The sequence below is a fragment of the Nanorana parkeri genome, unplaced genomic scaffold, assembly GCF_000935625.1.
Source record: "Nanorana parkeri isolate BGI_ZX_2015 unplaced genomic scaffold, ASM93562v1 scaffold1397, whole genome shotgun sequence".
NCBI classification, from domain to species: Eukaryota; Metazoa; Chordata; class Amphibia; order Anura; family Dicroglossidae; genus Nanorana; species Nanorana parkeri.
In genome coordinates this window covers 44,574-67,972 of record NW_017307665.1, presented here as the reverse complement: position 1 = coordinate 67,972, position 23,399 = coordinate 44,574, and the positions used below count along the sequence as shown (strand labels likewise).

The 23,399-nt window shown below is 40.8% G+C and overlaps 1 protein-coding gene across 2 annotated transcripts in view; it reads right to left on the bottom strand.

The window, feature by feature from the left end:
* Positions 1-23,399, bottom strand: part of VMP1 (vacuole membrane protein 1) — a 126,982-nt gene that overhangs the window by 60,595 nt on the left and 42,988 nt on the right. For both annotated transcript variants that reach the window (XM_018569789.1, XM_018569787.1), the window contains exons 6-7: positions 20,045-20,212; positions 17,181-17,312 (exon numbers count right to left, since the gene is read on the bottom strand). In XM_018569789.1, coding sequence (XP_018425291.1) covers positions 17,181-17,312; positions 20,045-20,212 — 300 coding nt within the window. The remainder of the gene's footprint in view (positions 1-17,180; positions 17,313-20,044; positions 20,213-23,399) is intronic.

The following is a 23,399-nucleotide window of genomic DNA, read 5'->3' as shown; positions in this document are numbered from 1 at the left end:
ATCAATATGACTTATCATTACTTCCATTATTCATGCTCCAACAAAAAAAAGAATATTCATAGGTTCTAAAGAGCATATTTTAGATGAGCACAATTGTAATTGTAACGCACACATGAGCCGATTTAAAAATAAAGTGCAATAATGTGTTGTAACCCATAGTACAGTAAGTTTTAGCAATGTTAATGTGTGCATACTAACAAAAATATGACGGGGAAAAAAAGAAAAAAAAAATCTCGGTTTGCTAATGTATAAGAAAACCAAATAAAATCTGTTGCAAGAAATAAACCACCAATTAAAAAGGAGACAGATGCAAAATGCATTCATTGTATAGGTTTTTACATTATATAAAGCATAAACAAAAGGAGAAAAGTTCACACTTTTCATGTTATAGATGACCTAGCAATCGATTAGGATAGAAATTAGGATTGGTAATTACGGTTTATAAAATCAGCAAATCATGCGATGTTTCTGCAGCACAACCAAACAGTAATTCAGTAAAACAAACTTGTACAATTAGATAAAAATACACATGATCCTTAGACTCTGAATGCAGAAAAATGTCTTGCATTTGAGTGGGCCAGTTACCCATGAGTTTGAGATGCATTCAATTCAACCTGTATGGATAAATAAAACCAAAGCAAAAAGATACATGGCAAAACCTACAATAAACCCATATGTGCACTTCAATTCATAATGTGACTACTGCATTCCACATCCTTCAAAAATGCCTCACAAACTGAAGTCAGAACTTTACTCAAATGGCCCATGTACACTAGCACTAAAATTACCTTTTAACAATTAAAAGGGATTCTTATAACCCTATATAGTTATTACAAGCAATAAAACAATTCTAGGGCTGCAACCAATGAATCAATTAAATCGATAATAAATTGATGAGAATAGTTGTCAACTATTCTCATTATCGATTAGTTGGTTGGATCCCCTAGCTCTCTCCCCCATGCTGGGAGGAGAGCACAGCAAGCAGTGAGCGGGTGCAATAGCCAGCTTGCGTTTGGCTATTGCAATTGGAAATGGCCAATAGCAGGCTGGCTATAGTACCAGCACACTACCTGCTGTACTTACATTCAGCTGGCGTCTGCAGAATCTTGCCACTGGCAGATGTCATTCCCTGGCTGAAGCTACACTATATTGCCAAAAGTATTGGGACGCCTGCCTTTACACGCACTTTAATGGCATCCCAGTCTTAGTCCATAGGTTGCAATATTGAGTTGGCCCATCCTTTGCCGCTATAACAGCTTCAACTCTCCTGGGAAAGCTGTCCACAAGGTTTAGGAGTGTGTCTATAGGAATGTTTGACCATTCTTCCAGAAGCACATTTGTGAGGTCAGGTACTAATGTTGGACGAGAAGGCCTGGCTCACAGTCACCGCTCTAATTCATCCCAAAGGTGTTCTATCGGGTTGAGGTCAGAGCTCTGTGTAGGCCAGTCAAGTTCCTCCACCCCAAACTTGCTCATCCATGTCTTTATGGACCTTGCTTTGTGCACTGCGGTGCCCAGTCTTGTTGGAAAAGGAAGGGGCCATCCCCAAACTGTTGCCACAAAGTTGGGAGCATGAAATTGTCAAAAATGTCTTGGTTTGCTGATGCCTTAAGAGTTGCCTTCACTGGAACTTAGAGGCCAAGCCCAACCCCTAAAAAACAACCCCACACCATAATCCCCCTCCACCAAACTTTACACTTGGCACAATGCAGTCAGGCAAGTACCGTTCTCATGGCAACTGCCAAACCCAGGCACGCCCATCGGATTGCCAGACAGAGAAGCGTGATTCGTCACTCCAGAGAACACGTCTCCACTTCTCTAGAGTCCAGTGGTGGCACGCTTTACACCCCTGCATCCGACGCTTTGCATTGCACTTGGTGATGGAAGGCTTGGATGCAGCTGCTCACCCATGGAAACCCATTCCATGAAGCTCTCTATGCACTATTGTTGCGCCAATCTGAAGGCCACACGAAGTTTGGAGGTCTGTAGCTATTGACTCTGCAGACAGTTGGCGACTTCTGCGCACTGTGCGCTTCTGCATGCGCTGACCCCGCTCTGTCATTTTACATGGCCTACCACTTCGTGGCTGAGTTGCTGTTGTTCCCAGTTGCTTCCACTGTGTTATAATACCACTAACAGTTGACCATGGAATATTTCGTAGCAAGGAAAAATAACTGAATCCAATGATTTGGAGGGGTGTCCCAATACTTTGGCAATATAGTGTATTCAAGCGCCATGTGCTTACAATACAATTACACAAAAAAAAAAAAGAATTATAAATAAAAAAAAGGTGAAAAAGGTGATTTTGGGTTTCGACCTGACAAATTCTGCTGTGGGAGGTGTGTTGCAGTGCCATTCATTTCAATGGCACCCCAAACGCACCTCCCACGCACAGTGTGATAGCCCAACTGGAACGCACAGTAAAACAATGCCGGGCATTCAAGTACAGTGAGATTACAAAAAATTGTGTATGCAGTTTTATTCTAAGTATGCCATTATTCTTACTGCCATAAGTAAACTTTATATTTGTAACACTGCATTCGTGTATTTTATTTTAAATCAGGGATTGTATTTAATTTTTTTCATCTGATACAGCGTAAAATAAATTGGCCGACTAACTGATTATGAAAATAATCATTAGTTGCAGCCCTAAACAATTCATTGTATGAATCGTTTTGTTTTTTTTTTTTTACATTCCTTGATTGGTATTTTTTTCTCCACATTTAAATGCAGTCCATGCTATCGACGAAAAGTAACAGTGACAAAAGTTGGAAGAACCAGAACACTGCTAGAGCCCCTTGAAGAAGGGGTCCCCAACCCCCGGACCGGTACAGGTCCATGGCCAAGCAGGAACTGGGCCGCAGGATTCTGGTAGAATCCTGGACCAGTTAGAAATCTGGACCGCATTTTTTGAACTGCACATCTGCATTGTGTTGTAAGCGGGGCATAGAGAAAACAACTACTTTCTATGTGCCTCATTGGTGGTTACCATTGATCGGTTCCAAAAGAATGCCAGTCATGGTATAAACGAGTCCATAAAATAAAGATTGTTTTTTTAAAACATTTCGGTTTACCCTTAGAAATGCACAATGACTTGGTACAAATTTACATTTGTTAACCACATTCAAGTATCATAATAAAATATTCTGTAAAACGGTCGCCTTGACACTAAAACTCAGAAGTTAAATCTTACAAGAGTTAATTTACTTCCTGGTCAAGTTCTGGCAAAATTATGTAACGGCCAAAGTGTTGCATTCTGGGTAGGTTACAACAGCAGAGCATTGCTGGGTAATCTCATCTCAGGGAAAGGCATTTTCCTCCCCGAAGATGATGTGCATGGTCACATGTCCTGGTCACATGTGCCAAAGTTCCAGGAAGTAAAAGGGGGATCTAGTAATTTGCCCTTAGTTAACATGGCCACTGCCAGAAGACTAGGAAAGAAAGGAGAAGTAAGGTATGCAAAGAATACAAGCCGGCAATTATCTAGAAGTATGTGTTTGTAGATAGTCATTACTAAACATTTCTAAAGGTGTGTTTGTTGTTAATTTAAAGATCTGGGTAAAGGTCCGCTTTAACTATTAACAAAACTATCTTATTTGTGCATCACTCAGATGTAGATCCTCAAATCATCTCTGAATTGGTGCCGACACTGTCCTTCCTTCTGATGGGTGGCTACTTTTGTTCCCCATGGTCCCTGTGTGTGTTGTAAAGTGGCCACCACTCCAAAGGTCACTCCTGTGATGGACTACAATCTCATTACAAACTAGTGAACTAAATGTGAAATTATATTCTCTCATGGGAGTGAGCTTGGACCGGTGGCTACTTCACAACACACACAGGGACCATGGAGAACAAAAGTAGCCACCCTCCAGAAGGAAGGACAGTTGCAGTACGAATTCCGAAATAATTTGAAGATCTACAGCTGAGTGGCAGACAAATAAGACACATTTTTATTAATAATTAAGGTACTTGAATGCATTTTTAATAAGAATACACCGAATACACACCATTTTTTCCAGACCGAGTAGGAGTGCAGATACTTTTCCTCAAATACCAATACCTTTTTTTGGTGTAATGTGACAGTTTTTCTAAAACAATACAGACTAATGATTTTAGGACAGTGGTGGAGCGCCAAGGGCCTGGTCCCAGCTGCAAACTCTGCACCCCTGGTAGTTCTGGCACAGACTTTAAAGCTGTAGAGGGACTACAAATCTCAGCAACACATTACATAGCAATGCAGAATACCACCAGCTATAGAGGACTACAAATCCCAGCAACACATTGTACAGCAATGCAAAATACCACCAGCTATAAAAGGACTACAAATCCCAGAATATATTGTACAGCAATGCAGAATAATATGAAGCTAGATACTCTGTGTTGCTTACTAGGGCTGTGAGGGTTATCAGGAGACTGTGCGGTGTTTTGTGGGTGCGTGGGGCGAGAAGATGTGCGCCCTGTGCTGTATACAGGCACCACAAGGTCCCCAGAAGACTGCCGCGTGGTCCCCAACAAGCGCGGGACCTTGCGGCCGCTGAAATCAATTAAAAAATTTAAAGCGCTGTTATCAGTGCTTAGTATCGGGGCATTTTCATGAGAACTTATGAAAGTGCCAAGTATCGGCACTGATACCAATACTGGTATCCGTGCATCCCTGGTTTCTAAGATTTAACTCCTGAGTTTAATGTCACTTTAAGTACAAACGCAGCAGGCATGGCCTATCTTATTGTCTGGGTACTGGCAGTAAAATGTCCCCTCCCTTGTTCATCTCTTTCTACTTTTACACTGACTGAATGATTATAAATTTTTTTTTAAAGTATAAAGAAATAGCTGTCAAAGTGAAACAAATGTGTTTTACCTAACCTTTTCCTTTAAGAAAAGTATGTTTACTTATTTAATGATTCACTGTACACACTCCATTCAAAGGCACTTTTCTCTTGGTACACGGTAGCTGTGCGTAATATATAGTGTACTTTTTCGTCATGTGCTGTTTATTTGTTAGCTTTTTCCAGGACAACCATGACAAAGTGCGTAGCAAGGCTTGAGGTGTGGCAGTCCTGCACCATTTTCCACAGAGCCCAGTCTCTGAACCTACTTTCCATACAAAAAGCTTTTCTTCTTCAATACATCAACAGTACAGTCCACCAAAATCGTTTTCCCAGTTATGGCTGGACTCTACTAAACAGTCATTGCTCTGTTATATATCTTGAGATCTCCAATGATGTGAGGCCTTTATCCCCCATCAAGCAGTCCTACTCCTCCTGCTGCAATTGTGATAATCTATTATGAATGTTCTGAGAACAGAAGATCAGATTTTTTTTTCAAATTTGGGTAGGAGAAACCTTTAAATATAGAAGGCAATCTACCATTACATATCTAGGAATGCAGATAGCCGCTTCCCCGAGCGACTATCTTACTCTGAACTTGCACCCCCTTTTGGGGAGATTTAAGTCTCAACGTAACTCTTGGGTCAAATTACCGCCGTCAGTGGCTGGTAGAGCAAATTTGATTAAGATGGTCTGGATGCCTCAATTACTATATGCGCTTCATAACTCCCCTCTTTGGATCCCTAAAAAACCTTTCGGTTGATAGATAGTATCTTTAGGGAATTGATCTGGAAACTGAAACCCTCTAGGCTGCGACTTGATGTTCTACAGCGGCCGAAAGCCTCAGGGGGACTTGCCCTGCCTTGTCCATGGTTTTTCTTTCTAGCCTCGCAGCTGCAACATTTTACAGCCTGGGCATCTGGGGATCATCAACCGCAGTCCTTTCATATCCTTCTCCCCCTATTCCGGGGGTTAAGCCCTCTACATTATTTAGATAGTGATCTATACAGCAAAACTTACTCTACATACCCTACCTTGAAGCTGATGGGGCAGGTCTGGGATGCGGCTAAACTTGCACTAGGCATTGGTGCCCTGACCAGATATACGCTGCTGTGGCGGAATGGTCGCCTACCGGAGCTACCGGTTGACTGGTCTGGCAAAGGGGTGATAACTATTTCCCACTTGTACAGGGAGGGCAGGCTGCCTGAAACATGGGGAGTCCCCGGTAGGTGCTACTTCCAGTTCCTCCAGATTACCCATGCATCCTGATTTCTTGTACCGTATCGGGCTTAGAGCTGATTCCAAATGCCCCAAATGTGGTTTTCACCGTGGCTCCCTGATCCACCTGTTATGGGGATGCCCTAAGCTGGTTCGGTATTGGGATCAGATTGTGGATACCCTTAAGCTTGTATTTACATCCTCAATGACAAACTCCCCATTAACGTGTATACTGGGTATTGTGGACTCTGACGATCTTACACATCACACCACTATAGCATTTAAACGGGCCTAATTTACCACAACCAGGTTGGTGGTCTGTAAGTGGATCTCCCGCTCCCCTCCTACTTTGAACTCATGGCTAGTAGAACTTGACAGGATGGTCGCGTACGAGAGGGTTACTTTTCAACAGAGGGGTACCCTGCCTCAGTAACACTCTCTCTGGGACAGCTGGCTGACGTACCGTGGTCAGGACATCTCTGACTAGTCAGCTCGCATGCATACTCACGGTTGATATGGCTAGACCTGGTTTCTCCTCTATGTAGTCCCTTGCTTACAGAGGAAGGTGTTGGCTCACTGCACTATGTTCTATATGTACTATTTTCACAATGTGCCTGTTATAGCTTATGCTCAACATACTCTCTCACCAGTGGACAGCCTATTTTTGTTGAATTTTGATATCTGCATGACACTATGCTTCCATCCCCTCCTCTTTTTTTTTTTGTTTGTTTGATCATTGTCTTTTTTTTTTCTATTTGTCTACTGTACTTGAAAATGTGCAAAATCAATAAAAACTATCTGATTTAAAAAAAAATATATAGAAGGCACCTCCTTGATGGCTAACCAATTCTTTCATCTGTACTGAACTGCCGTTCTATATTCTATTTTTATTTTAAAACAGAAAGATGAGATTTTTTTTTCTATTCAAGAAAATGTACAGCTTGTACAAGTACTGCAACCTAATACCCTTTTCTGCAACAACATGGCTCTTATTGCAGGTACTCTTATCTGGTAGTTTTCAAACTTGCTGCACAGAAAGGAAGTGAAAAGAGCATCAATGATAAGTAATGAGACAGATTTACTATGTGGTCACAGCTTGATTGATAAATTCCACTGTTTAGTTTAAAACATGCCTATGCCCACAATAAATTCTATTCGTCTTTTGTCTCACATCTCTGCATAACTGCCACAGTTGTCATCTCCGGTTTGCAGGAACAGCCACTGCAAATACACACAAAAACTGCCACAAATTGTTTCCTAAATGAAAGGAAGCCTCACCCACACTAGAAATGGGTTTGATTTTTTATCAGGAGCTTTCTTTGCTTGATAAATACCCTTTCACGGGCTAGAAGTCACAAAATTCTCTCCTACTGACTCTACCATTTGGTTCATATAAATGAATATATATTGGATAGTAATGGAATGCATAAAAATATGAAGAAAAAAAACAAAAAACACCAAAACACAACTAGCAGAAAAAGACTCACAAAGTTTCCAGGGCAGAACTGGCAGAGCTTTCTTGTGTGATACCAATGAATTAAAATAAGTTTAAGGGTCTGTTCACACCATAAGCTGCCCAGCACAGCCCAATGCATGGACAAGGCAAACTGCATTATATCCTATTAGATCATGGTGTAGATCAGGCTGTACTGATCCCATGGAGACACCAGGGCATCCATTGCCTCCACTAGCCCTGTACCTGGAAAAAAAAAGTCTGTCCAATTTCTTGCTAAACCTGGAAGCCAGGGGTCCAAATCCAACGGGTGCTGGAACAACAGGGAGGATTGCACCACAGCATACAATCTAGAAGATATGTTGTCTGCACACCATTCTGCTTCGGAATGTCATCTTTATTCGTTTAGCATGACAAGTGAATGCAACATTTCGGAGCCTCACAGGACCCCCTCGTCAGGCAAAGTGTCATCGATTGAAAGTGCTGTACATCCTTAAATACCCAGTGCAGTTAATAAAAAAAACATGAAAAAAACAAATCCAGCATCTCCCACCTGTAACATAAAGGTCCTGGAACACCACCGGGTTTGGGGAGCATTCTTTCGGGTCCATGCGCTGCTGGTTGAGGAAGTCTGCCTGTTAATGGTCCAGCTTGGAATGTACATGTCAGACAAGGCTGGACTGTTCTACCCAGAACAGGATCCGATCTTGCAGTGACGAAATTCCTGGTGCTCCCCCGATGACTGGTGGATGCCACTGTCATGGCGCTGTCTGACTAAATCTAGATTGGATGACCCTCCAGCCAGGATGTCCACTGTTCTCCCGACAACCAGATCAACTAAATTTCCAGAATGGTTTTTTTTCCCTTTGGAAAGTTGGGGCGTCACTGTCACACTTCCCTGTGCGATGATCCGGTGCCGGATTTTACCTCCGGTCAGAGCTGCTTGGCTTCCTGTCAATCCACTCTGAACCTCTCCATTAAAAGTCCAGCTCACTTGCTCTGTGCCGTTCGAGCAACCTGCCTTTACACCCAGTCGGACTTCCTGTTTATCTCTTGCCTCTGTAATCTCTGCGGTTGCTACCACCTACATTGTTCCCTGTGAGTCTGGATTCCCTCTTCCTCACAGTGAGATCCTGTACATCCTGCATTGGATTGATCATCAGCTTCTTCAAGTGAGTCCTTGCACCTGTGCCTACTTGTGTGTCTGTGTATAGGCTTCAACCCAGACTGCTGTTGCATCCAGCACCTCGGTGCTGCAACTAACCTTTATGTCTGTGTGGGCATGCTAGAGGGCCGCAACCTGGAAGGTGTCCAGCAGCCAATCATCCTCACCATAAGAGGCTCTGTCGAACACCTGGCCCTTCTTAGAACCTGCACCTCTAGTGCGTCCCTGTTAACGCACAGACACCTACTTCCTGTGTTTTCAACCCAGACACCATTTTTTGCACGCTACTTTTTGTCATTTTGTGTGCCCCGGTTGCAGACCGTGACAGTCACCTCATGCTGAAGATTTCTCTTTGGGGGATTTTGGAGAAGGCCCGGGGCTTGTGGGCAGACTGGGAACCAAACTTTGGATTAGCTTTAAAAGGTTGAAGCCTGGGAGTAATCCTTTAGCATTACAAATTCCACAGTCAAACTGGTGGAAATAGGAAATTTAAACACAGGGTCACACTTGCTGTGCCGTGGCCCTGGACTGCGAAAGCCCTCCATGGCTAATTTTTAGAATCCATTCACAGGTTCCATGCGATTAACGCATCATACCATGCAACGCACCCAACATGCGTTACCAGTGCGAGAGATGCGTTGCATTGCTATTTATTTGAATGACATCTCAAACATACCTCCCGTCTGCAATACACGGAATTGCACCTACATGCTCAGTACCGTAATAACGTGTGTTGAGGTTTGATTAAAAAAGTAGTGCATGGACCCTCAGAGTACATGCAGAGCCTTGTGCCCAAAGATCACATTCTAGGCAAGCCCTGCATGTCCAGTCCAGTTGGGTCTAATATGGCACGCCAAGTCCGATCCAGGTAGCTGCGTTGAGAGACAAGCTCAGCAGTGACTGGGACTAAAAAAAATCAGCTAGCAAAAAAGGTTAGACTTTTCTTGGTAGAGCAGAGAAAAGTTGTCCATCCTCCTAGAACAGTAACTAAAAGCAGACATGCTGGGAGTAGGAAGCGCAATGCTGGTCTGTCCCACGATTTCTTATATTTGTCTGTGTCTAATTCTCCTGTAGACGGCAATATAATCTATTTCTGAAGTCCTATGTTCCTTAAAGAAATGTTTGGTAATGACAATCTACAAACAAACAGATAATTCTGGATAATTGCCAGTTTTGTATTCTTTGCATACCTTATTTCTCTTTTCTTCCCCAGTCTTCTGACCGTGGCCATTTTAACTAAGGGCAGGTTATTAGATTTCCCTTTACTTCCTGTAACTCTGGTACATGTGATCATGCACATCATCTCAGGGGACTAAAGAGATTACATGAGATTACAAATGAGATTTGCCAGCAATGTTCTGTTGATATAACCTTCCTAGGATGCAATGCTTGGAAATGATTACATCATGTGATTTTTAGCCAAAGTGGATAAAGGTCCAGTTTAAATGGACAGAAAAGAAATTAGTAATTTGTCAACAGAATAAGTGTCCTCATTGTAAGATTTCCCCTCTATTTCTATTATGGTGGCAAGTCAAAATTTGGGAATTACCATTTTTTTCATTCCAGTAACACTGGTGATCAGACATATAAAGAGAGTGCATCTCCCTAACGGCAACACAGATAACAGTAAAAACCTTACAAAGGTTCCAACTCTTCACCACTCTATTTAGATCTAAAAAAAAGATGCTTTGCCTTTAGGGATGTCCCGATACCAGGCATTTTCACTAGTGCTCGTACTCGTGAAAATGCCCGATTCTTACGGCCAATACCGGCCTCTTAAATTTTTACACCGTATCGGCTGTCTGAGTTCCCGTGCTTATGGGAACTTTAGGCAGCCTGCTGGGGACCTGACAGTAGCTGTCCTTGGCAGTGCCTGTCCGTTTGTTTATCTCCTGTTCCTCCTTCCCAGCGCAGGCACAGTCATGGACAGCCCCATACCGCACGTACAGCCCCAGAGCCAATACTCGCCCATTCAACTCTCCACACACCATTTAAGGCCGGCACCTACCTGATCAGCACGCAGGCTGGTGAGATCTGTATTCAGCCCTGGTGACATATGTATTCAGCCCTGGTGAAAAGCTGCCCTAGAATTATCAGGCTGCATTGTTTTAGAAAAAAAAGTCACATGTCTCTTTAAGAAAAAGTGTCAGCAATTGGTATCAGCAAATACCTGAGGGAAAGTACAAGTACTTAGTCTTGAAAAAGTGGTATCGGGGCATCCCTAGCCTTTAGTTATACGTTTAAGATCACCGCAAAGATTAGGCCCTGCAAGAGTCATCCAAAAATGTGATCTTTAATTCAGCTTACTTTCTGAAGAATCTATGCAACCTAGCAAATTTTTATTACTGCTCAGAAATATTTAGCCCACATACTGCCCGAATGTTAAAAATGATACAAATAAATAATTACCCACGTGAATAAGGAGGTTTCTGGAATAAGGCTAAGTGAATAAAGGGATTTATGACTCATTTCTAATTAAAGCACTTTGTTCTTTCATAGTATATCAGTGGCTTAAAGGGGAACTTCACATAAAAATATATGTAAAAATCAAATGTTTTTACAACTAATAAAAACACCAGAACCTGTATTCATATTACATTGCTGTAAACTCCACAACGGCACTCACATTGGGCAGGGAAGGGTCAGCACACTGCACAGATCAGCTCTAATGCTTGGTCATCAGTCCAAAATTGACATGTTTGCAGAAAGGGAAAGAATGGGGATGACCTCATTAGTGTGCTGTTGCTCCTTCACTGTTAAATTAGCATGCAAGCGGAGGAGAAGTGACCAAGCACACACAACCTCAGCACACCACACTTTTGGTCCGCTACCTCATGGGTTGGTATCATTACCATAGTGTTAGGGGAAGAACTTCTGTGAAACCTTTCACCTTGTGGTCGCTTGCTGTAGTAAAAGTAAGCAGGATATATACAGCAGGATATGTGCGGCATATAAGCAAACACTTACAATTTAAATTTTTGCCAGGAGTTCTGCTTTAGCATGGGTATCCTGTTACATTTTTTTCAACAAAGCAATTTGCTGGGGGGAAAAATTTCACAGTACATGTAATAACATAATAAAAAAAAATATTATTGCAATTATCAAACGGTTACACATTAAGAAATTGTCATATCACTCTTTCAGAATGACAGTCAATGTTCTGCTACCACCCAGTGGCTAAGCGATTGTTAAACCCTGCCATGAAGATGTCTGAGCTACATTATTTATGAAACTGATGAACAGTAAAAAAAAAAGGGTGAACAATTAGAAACCCAACTGCAGCCAAAAGTGTTTTTTGTTTTTTTTTTAATATAATTTGGGATAGGGTGAGGAAGGTGTATAACTTCTGCCAGGTTTTAAAATGCTGTCTGTATCCCTGTTGAGGACATTTTCTCTCAGGTTATAAATGCTGTCTATGTGCCTGTGGAAGAAATTTCCCCACACATCCTGTCCTGTCTGACACCTATCTCCTAGGCAGGAAGTCAGGGGATACTTCCCTTATGGGGACACAACAGCGATAAAATCCTGGCAGAGGTTTAAAACTTCTCACTCAGCTAGAAAATTGCTTTATGCGTCCCTGATGGGTGGATCTTTCGTTTAAAAATTCATGTAATGGAAAGTGAGGAGAAATCTCCAAAATAGGAACGCAGACAGCAATAAAAAGTTTTTTCAATATACTTCCCCATGCAGAAATAAAAAAAATGCATAAAACAAAAGTACACAGAATCCCGGCCAGGTCACTATCTGCAAAGAGTTTGCATGTTCTCCCTGTGCTTGCGTGGGTTTCTTCCGGGTACTCCGGTTTTCTTCCCACACTCCATTACTCTGCTGAAAAGAGTTATAATATAGTTAAGTGGGGATGCCTAGTGATAAGGTGGGCCTTGAAGTCCATGAGGTACTACCTCTTGGGAAGGAAATTCCACATGGTTCTGTTTCTTCACCACTCAATTGGATGCCTGAGTAACAGAATGTTTTTTTGGTGTTACATAACTTCTCCTTTAAGGTGTGGCACAGAGCCAGGAAACTTCACAGTAATGCAAACACCCTCTCCAGGACCCACCATCTACTAGGGCATTGGTTCTCAGCTGCCGAGCCTCTGCCATGCTGCAGCCTCCTCTCTGAACTGAGAGCTACTACGGTCACATTCCCACTACATTGACACCAAGGACTGAACAACTAATGAATGTATTGGAAGCAGAGAGAGTGCCTGTACTATAACCCTAAAATTCACTTCTAAATCCCCGCTCATATCACCTTTCCAATCCAATAAAAAAAAGACAGAGAGGCCACTTGCAGTACGTATAATAGAATCAAGAGCTGGAGTCAGATGTTGGATGCAACTAGGTAATGCAGAATTGTTTCTGCAAGGGCAGAAGTCGAGTATAGGAGATATGACAATACCAGAGATTGGAGAATGGGAAAAGTCAACAATAGCCAGTGTTTTGTGAAGATATTAGAATATACAGATTACTCTCTGCTAATTGTTATTATAGAACTGTGCTGTATATTGCTGGTAAATGTATTGAATGCAGCTTGACATGACAATAGCTGTTCATTGAATGATCATAGACCAGGGTTCTTATTCAATAAACAGTGCAAGGAATAAAGGGCAGGTACTCACAGCAGGCAATCAGAGTTCACCTTACAGAAGTTAGATCAGTATATAATGAATTGATTGCTTGCTATGCCCCTTTAAAAAATTATTTTAAAAAACCCAAAACAAAAAACCACATAGAAGGCAATTAGGAATCATCGCTACTGCTGCAAGATAAGACAACAGACAGGTTGGAGTGTCACTATCCAGTAATAGTGACTATCCAATTGACACCAATGATTTGGAGAGCTATTCTTTCCTTGTGGCCACTCTTCCACCAACACCAATGACTTGGGAGGATATTCTTTTCTTGGCACTACTTTCTCACTGACACTAAAGAATTGAGGGGCTATTTTTCCCGGCGGGCATTGTGTCTATTATAATTACAGTAACTAATTTTTTCAACTGATTACTCAATTTTTACATTTTAAATACATATTTTGCATTCAGATAATTTTTATTTTAGAAGAAACTTTTATTTTACTGTTGGGGCATGAAAGGTTTTGCAAAAATAAACTGGGCCCTGGTTTCAGCAAGGATGAGAACCACTGTCCTGGAGAAAGTGGTCAAGTTGATGGGTTAAAACTAGGGATGTCCCGATACCGATGCTAGCATCGGAATCGGGCCCGATATAATGTATATGTAGTACATATATACAGCACATATCTCCACTACGCTCCAGCAATAGAGTTACAATTCTGCCCTGCTAACACGAATAGGTTAAATCATGATCCATAGTACAGAACATGTAGTTGTACTATGGATCATTTAAAGTCACCTGTCCATTTAAGAAAAAGTATAGGTAATTGGTAGGGGGAGGTATTGTACTTGGGCCTGAAAAAGTGGCATCGGGACATCCCTAGTTAAAACAGAGGGTATGTGACAGAATTTGGGCTAAAATGGCATGTAAGGAGGTGGAAGGGTGGTATTAATCACCCAGAATATTTGGGTAATTTGGTAGGTTCACAGGCTGGCTGCCCTGGGTACACAAGTCCACCTGACAGAATACCTGGCTCATTATGAAAGAGCTGGGAAGCCTCACAGGAAGAGGCTGTGCTATGGATTTTGAAACTCTGTGAACGGTGAACAGATGATTTTCTGTGTTAAAGAACTTGGAGGATTCACCTATGAGTTGTTGATTCACCTGTGAGTTGTTGAGGCAAGGCAGAAGCCCACTGTCTGGACTCTAATGCATCTGCTGAAGTGAAGCAACTTTTACATTAATCTGGTGGATGAAATTAAACATGGGACCAATAATCCCTCGAAGAGACTGTGCTGTAAGGTGCCTTCCCAGCATCTGAGAGCATTCCATGTCACAGTTGTCGCTATGTAAAATGATTAGGTACATAAACATACATTTGTGTCCTGACTTCACCCATGGCTCTCACAGCTGTTATCATAACCTGGGCTGTGTAGGTCTGCTGTTGAATCGACGATGGAAAACGTTGACAACGTTTTCCATCGTCGATTTTAATCGACTTAATCGAATAACTGTTGCAGCTCTACCTAAATCATCTATCCCTTTAAGAATTATAAGAAATTACTGTTAAGTAGTCCATTACTGTAGTATAATTTTTGACTGGCTCAGAAAAACATTCAGAATCAGACAGGATGTGTTCCTTACACTGTTGCTTTTCTTCCCAAAAGTCCCATTTTAAATGTAAAACACAGACAAAAGACATTGTGTCACGGCGATCCTGTAATCTAGTGTGGAAGTAAACAGGACAAAAGGGATACTGCAGACAAAGCTGGCACTGGCCCAGTGCATGTAGACACTGACACATATCATGTTGGCAGAGAGATGCAAGTATCAGGTCATTTTACATTTGGCAGATGTAATGCAGCCGCATGCAGAGTGCTAAAACACTTGGCAGGGAAGCAGAAATGCACGGAAGGATGAAAGAAAAAACACAAGCAAAGACAATACGTACAAGAACAGAGAATAATTCCATATGGATAAAGTAACTGTGATTATGCCAAGAAGCCAAGGTCAGTATCTCCTTAAAGCTGCAGGAGTTCAGTCTGTAAAGATTGGAACACTTTCATAAACGTTTAAGGCTCCAGTGTCAAAAACTAAAGACCTGTAGCAATTTAGAGCCTTATAAAAGCTGTCATAAATGAGGGTTTAATTACCACTCTACATCTCTTCATGAACAGCTTAGGAGAAAAAAGAACTGCAATTTAACCTGTAAGAATAACATTAGTAATAAAACTACCAAAAACGAGAAGAAAGACCTACAAAAACAATATTAAAAGAGAACTATCGTCAAACTTTTTTTCGCCATAGTTCTCTTTAAGTGTCACAGGAGGACATTTATGAATGTCCTTCTGTGACCCAAAACTCAGCATATAGTTATATAGTTAGTATGGTTGAAAAAAGATACAAGTCTGTCAAGTTCAACCTATTGCCCGCTAAATGCAGACAGCGCAGAGCCACGCTGCAGCCAGGAAATAACCTGACAATATTGTTGGGATTCACCCTGCTACCTGATTGACCGCTGGCTCAGCCTCTCTCTAGAGCCAGGTGGGCCCGCCCCTTGCTCCATCTGTCCCTCCAGTCAGCGCTGGAGGAATGGAGAGGTGAGGGGGGAAACCCTGTGGGGAGCGGTGACCGCTCTCTGCAGGGAGAAGATCGTGAACTGACTGATCAGCAAGCGGTATATGATCACCGAGTTCTTGATCTATAGAGCTGCGGTCCAACAGCTGCAGTGTCACACATCGGCTCTAACTATTGGGATGAGTGTATTTCACTCAATCCAGATTACTCCTTTAAAGTCAGAATATATTTCTTTGAAATGCATAGATATATCCACTTTATATACTTAACAAGTGTAAATGCAGTTCCTGGGACAAGACATAGTTTACCATGAGGGCATTATTGACAGAGATATGATACATGTGAAGTTGATCTTCCCATGCAATTTTTCACTAGCACTGCAGATACCAACACAGCACTGTGACTCTATTATAGAATCACTGCAGGAATCACATATTAACACTAGCTACATGAAAAGCTGCATTAAGTTTCAGTTCACGTGTGAAAATCTTTCCATTTTGTGTCTTGAAAGATCCCCAAAGACTCCAGATGCCATTATTTAATACCATCTAATTTAGGTATAACCTGGACAGTTTACATATAATGATAGTGCACTGCCACAAACACATTTAGTGTTCACGCATTTGGCCAAATCCTAAAGATCCAAAACTTCGACAGTTAAATTCCACATCTTATGGGAAGTGACTGAATAAGTAGTCACATGATGGGTTATCACACTAGCCAGTGTGCCACGCCATCTTCTCTATAGGTATGACAATTGGCATATTTGACCTGCCTACGTATGGGCAACTTAATGGCCAGATTTAATTTTTTGTGGTCTGTTGTGGTGTAAATGCGCTTTTTGCAAACGTTCCAACACAAGGCAACTGACCTCCAAAAAACACACCACAACATATGAATTGTATGCATTGAGTGATGCAAGGTGTAGCCTGCTACTAATTGTGCATTGGGGTGCTATTCTAAATGAATGGCACCTCAAGGCACCGCACAAAGCGCTGTGTGTTACTGTAGCAGTAGCATGCAGTAAACAGCACATTTTATTGTGCTCCACTGATCCACATCAGGTCTCCCTTGATAGTAAAGATATATGCTTGGTACTACAGTTTGTAGCCCATGGATGCTTCGAAGATCCAAAAGCAGATGCACATGTACAGGTAAAACAGATTTTATGGCAACTTGCATACCTTAGCAAATGAGTAAAGAAACCAAATTATAAAAAAGGGAAGAACATTGTGAAACACATCTTTAAAAAGAGACCACATGCATGGGTGAGCATATTGACATGACATCCTTAGGAATGTTCTGCCATTCAAGCACAAAAAAATATGTAGGATTAGAGAATTCGATAAATGATTGCCATTCCCCACCTGTGCTGTCTGAGCATGTTCCAGCATCTCCTCAAATTCCTCATATTCCTCATCATCAGGTTCCGCTCCTGACAGACGGGCAGCCCTAGCCATGAAGTATGGTGGCAGCTCTCCAATGGCAGTGCCAGCACCCTGGAGTGATGGTGAGAAGCCAAAATGAAATATACCATAAACCATAATTACAATAGTTTCACGAACATAATGATGAGACATGCATCTTTCTACATCAACCCAAAATGAACTTGAACACTTAAATATACACACACACACATACTAAGAGTAATAGGCCTGTGAAAGATGGTCCTATAATGATACAAGAAAAAGGAGTCTACAGCAAAAAAAACGTCATAAGATTGAAAACTTTCATTATTATCTTTTTTTTTTAAAGTTAGCATTAGTAGATACCGTGAATAAAATAATAGTATAAAAATAGTACAAAAATAATAGCATAAATAATGGTACAAATAGCAAAATACTGGAGGTAAGGTAGTTCAAACCTATCAGAAAGGAAGAGCAGTAAATCTCTTCTACCAATATATTCCTACAGACACAAAACTCAATTTTCCCAAACAAAGAATTAAGGTATATCTAATGCCAAATTGATTTGTAGTAGAGGGAATAGTTCAAACCCCTTAGTAGAAAAGTCACTCGCACTCCATTTCAGTCAAAGTTCTTTATTGACAAAAGAATTGTCACATCAAATAGCGACATTTCGAAACCGTATAGTTTCCTTCTGCAGGCAAACAAAGTCACACTTTGTTTGCCGGAAGACGGGACCTATATGGTTACGAAACATTGCTATACGATGTGACAATTCTTTTGTCAATAAAGAACATGGACTAATATTCTCATTGTAGTGCAAGTGACTTTTCTACTACACCATACTGATCTGCAGAGGCATCTGCTGTCATCTCAGCACCCACCCATGATCTTGGGTTATATCCAGTCAGGAGTGCGATGGGATCTGGTTGAACTAGTTCAAACCCCTGTCTGTCTTTCTTTGCCAACTGTATTCCAGAATCACTGCCACATTCTGTCCAACAGACACAACACGAAAGAAGAAGACACTTGTCTCTGGAACAACATCCCTGATAACAATAGTCACAAGGATAAAGAAAGGCTAAATCTCCCCAATGGAGGCACAGACAACAATAAATACCTGACATGGTGGCTAGCCCTTCCCTACTGTATCCCAAACTAAGAAAAAAGAATTGGCTTTGCATACACTTTAACTTTCTAAGTAAATACTCTAAATGACCACTGTTTATATCAAACGTAACCACTGAAGTATTAGTTTTCATTTTCTACTATTGGCTGGAAAAAAAAAATGCTGGAATCTGATATATTCTAAGAAACATCTATACTTTTTCTATTTAGAGGAGCTGTACTGACTGTGAAAAATGGAAAGAAAAAATTATTCGATTATCCAAATTTGTTTCCTGGAAATATCACAAGAAAGACTGCATATCCTACATTATGCAACTTCCTCTGCCACCCCATCCACTAATAAGAAAACAATGTGATTTAGAAGGAGAATTATAGGGAGAGTGGAATGCACTCATCCCCTTAGTCAGAGCTGATTTGTGACACTGCAGCTGTTGCACGTTGGCTCTATTGATCGAGAACGGAGTTATCACAAACCGCTGATTGCTCAGTTCATGATTTTCTCTGTGCAGAGAGTGGTGACTGTAATTCACCGATCTCCGCAGAGATTCCCTCCTCTCTTATCCTCCAGTTCTCATTAGAGGGACAGAGAGGGGAGGGGGCGGGCACAGCTGGCTTAAGGGATAAGCAGAGTCGGCTGCCAATTAGGCAGCGGGGTGGGCCCCAACAATATCTTCGGGATCTTTCCCGGCTGCAGTGCAGCTCTGCGCTGTCAGCATATAGGGGGCAATAGCTTGTTATATGCCGAGTGTTGGGTCACAGGAGGACATTAGTAAATGACCTCCTGTGACCCAAAAGAGAACGAATGCCAAAAAAGGTTTTGCCATAGTTCTCTTTTAAAAGAGGCAAATATTTGATGGTAGCATGAAGAAAAAATACAGGCCAGGCCAATATGGCAGGGAAAAGTGCAACAAGCAACCAGAACTCAATTTTTTCAGTGCAAAACTTTGAAAGAAAATATCTCCAATTGGTGTGACTATTGCACACTGCCCCAATACGGGGAATTTCCAAGCAGGATATAAGTACCCTATCTGGCCACAGTTTCTTTGGATAGTAACATGGAGGGATTTCCAACCACTGTCGTGCCATTATTTACATGACTTTGCAAAAAAATGCAAAAGAGAAGTCCCTGTGCAAAAAAAAAAAAAAACCCATTAAAAGTGTAAAAAAAAAAAAAAAAAAAAGATTTCACAATATTGTAACTTCATATTGTTTTCCTAAACAGAGATGTCGTGTACAGAGGGGGGAGTTTTAGTTTTCCTGGCATACTCTTTCAAACGGAACTTGGAGGAAAATCAATCTCAATCCTTGCAATGGGGCTACCCCCGCACTGCAAGAGTTAAGTGCTTGTTTTGGTCTAGGGAGGAATTTAAAGATATACTTACTTGATCTTCAGAGCCGGCCAGCATTCCCTCCAGCCTGTCTCCTTCTCCACTGCAGCAATGATATGTCCCTCAGTCTCCTCATGTCCTGTACACGGTGTATAAGATGTGATGACCGGTCTAAAAGCGAGACGGCTCCAAGATCAGGCGAGTATAACTTTTTTATTTTCCTCTCTAGACCAAAGCGAGTTCTTAACCCTTGCAGTGTGGGGTTAGCCCCACTGCAAGGGTTAGTAAAAAGATTTGCCTGGAGGCCTTCTTTAAATATAAGGTGTGTGGTAATAGTGGTACTGCTTTTTTTATGTTTAATACACTTACCCACATGCAGGCCTCTAGCCTGACTTTAGATATAATGGTCCACAATGAAATGGCACCTTCTACAGATTCTTCATCTGGACATATAATTTCATCTGGGTATGGAGGTTCAGGAAAGTTGACCGAGTTACATTCGTAAGCAGCAAGTGTCACAGAAGCTATGTGTGGACCCTGATAAAAACAGAAAAAATATAAATTAGAATTTTAGAATTCTTGTATACTTTGTAAATTTTGGATATGTTCTACAAAACATGATCATGTCTACATAAACATTGCTTTAAACTAAACATTTCAATTTGCCAAGTATGTAAACATAGTGGTACCTACATAATCTGCTCCATCAGCTGTTTCAGAGGCACTCCTTTCCCCGAAATATGCAGCCTAAGCAGACTAAAAGGTCTTTTACTCATAAGCAAATTCAGACTCTGTGAAAAGTCAGTAGCAAAGCTCTGATCTTCAACTGTAGCCACTATCCCTGGGAACCAATGTTTGCAGGAAGCAGTAACACATGACAGTCACATGACGGACTGAAGTGTCTTTAAAATACGGACACTTGGCTTCACCTTCTCAATGCTGTGTTATAAGCAAGATGGCGACACCCAAAGTAATAAAGCTTTAAAAATTCACAGATTAAGCACTTATAATACTTTATAAGTTGAATAGTTGATAAATGCTTACCGTTTCCGCAAACACTGGCAAAAGGAAATAATTGCTTTAAAGAAGACTTTTCAATGGTCTCTAATCTTAGCTGTTCAGAGCTTTAAAATGTAATCTAATAAAAACTTAAGTCTCAGTTTCTTAAGCATTGGGGGTGGCAAATATGTACATTTGCTTATCAAAACCAGATATCCAGAATTATTTTGTGTGTGTGTTCTTGCCCTCCTGTGCTATTACCAGGTGTCAGTCCCAACCATTGACAACTGAGGACAACCGGCGAACACAATCATTCTGAATTCACAATTCAATGTGTCCGGCTACTGGAGCCATGACAACCCTATAAACATTTAGTGTGTTTTTCCCCCCCAACGGAAATTCTTTGTTGTTCTGACATTACATTGGGATTAGGTCAGGTTACTAGTTTACATGAAAAAAGAAGCGTTGAGTGGAGTTGTTCTTTAAGAAGCAGTGTCCATGTACTCTACATTTCTGATATCATTAACACAATTTTAAAAGATTGTATTACACAGAATGCACAAACATTCCACAATTAAACTACCAATATATCAGTTCACCATGGACAGACAACACATTTAAAAAAGGCACATGCAAAAAGAAGTGGACATTTTTTAAACTGTAATTTCTTCTAATGAGGCAGTGAAAATCAAATTAGCAATCAAAACTAGAAGCCAACAGCCACAGTTAAAGCCAAAGTGATTGTTCATTTACTTACATCTAAAAAAAATTCTGCAATTGTTAGTTGAGAGCAATATATTTTTAGGTATATTGGCTAATTGATTCCTGGGATTTATCCAGCACTGCCTTATATGGAAAAACTTTACTAAACTATTTTCATGTAATCTAGAAATAGAACATTACTTTAAATACACTTTTTGAAAAACAAATACCCTTTATGTGAAAAAAAACATTGTTCTTGTGGTCTCTATGCCTCTAAATCATCAGGCTCAGAAGTAAAGAAAAACAGAAAGATTACCATTGGTCAGTTAAATAAGGCTGTAGTGCTTTCAGGCTATACAGTACCCAATGAGGGACAAAGGGCACAGAGCGAGTATTGGTGTGGGGGTCTGGTTATACAGGTTATATTTTTAGGTCTACATAAAAAATAAAAAAAATCATAAATAAAAGCCTTAAAAAATAAATAAAACCTGTGGTTGGCAACTCCTCTGTATATGTACTGAGAAGATCTGACCCAGGGGGAAAAAAACAGAAAAAGGTTTAATACTAATAATACAACAGGCTTTGGCCCTATTTTTCTCCACTCAGTGGGAGGGTACAAGAGATTTTTTCAGTTTGTCGGGTACTAGATTGCACATAACCTGGCATTCCATTGTGAACAGAATAAAATAAAAATAATGGTTATATTTACTGATTATTAAAAAGCCCTTATTTAAAAAGAATATCCTACTTTTATATTGGAAGCTTTGTCCAGACAATCAACGTCATCACAATTGAATACATCGGAGTGGCATGATACTGTCTCGAGTATAATAACGGTTGTAAATGTGGCAATTAATTTAAAATTAAATACATACAAAAAAACTGAAAATGATGCTTCTATGCAGTCATGGAATTGATTCTAATAATAATGCATGGTAATACAGGACTAAATCTATAGTAAATGAAACGTTAGAGAAATAAGCAAAATAATTGTTTTGTAAAGTACATCTTTTGTTTAAACCTAATGATCTTCCATTGCAGACAGTCCTCCCCCAATACACAGTCTCCTACACAGTCGAATGGATCACAAGCTCAAAAGGTTTTAAAATACATAACAAAGCAGAAGTGCTGCCAACACTTTGAAATACATTTCTGGTGAGTCAGTGCTTTTAAACAGTACTAAGACACAGCAAGAGACACTACATCCACCCATTCAAGCCAATGGGGAAATCTCCCTAAATAATTTGCACAACAGCAGACTGGACGCTAAAGCTTTGGACGCTGGATTTCTCACATTGTGGCAACAGCACAACAAAAGGTAAATATATATTTACATATTTATGTTTCCTAAACTTTCCCATCCAAAACAATTAGGCTGAGGCCTCTTTTTCATGGCTTAGTGGTTAGCACTTCTGCCTTGCAACACTTGGGTCCCCGATTCGTATCCTGGTCTATCTGCAAGGAGTTTGCATGTTCTTATTGCATAGGTTACCTCAGGTACTTCGGTTTCCTCCCACACTCCAATTATATACACACACACATACATATATATATATATACACACACATTAGACTGTAAGCTCCTTGAGGGCAGGAACTGATGTGACTGTGCAGTATGTAAAAATTGTCAGCGTTATATAACTACCTGTGATAATAATATGAGGAACATTTGACAAAATCGATAACAAAATAAAAAAAATGACAAGTAAATTCCTGGCCCCTGGACCATCACTTGGGTGGCGGCCATTGCACCCAACATATTACACCCGACGTCTTATTTTTCCATCTTTTGTATGGTTGTCAACAATGTCCTCTCTGTCTCTCAAACATTTTTCTGTGGATCACAACTATTCGGTAACAATTTAAAGAACTTAATAAATACACAGAATGCCAGTATAAAATTAGAAGCATTTGTTTTTACTGCATATAACCCGGTAAGTTGTTCATCTCCTTTCTCTGCAGTAAAGAAGAAGATACTAAAACCAGGTACCCCACACCATTTCATAATTTATGTCTTTACCCAC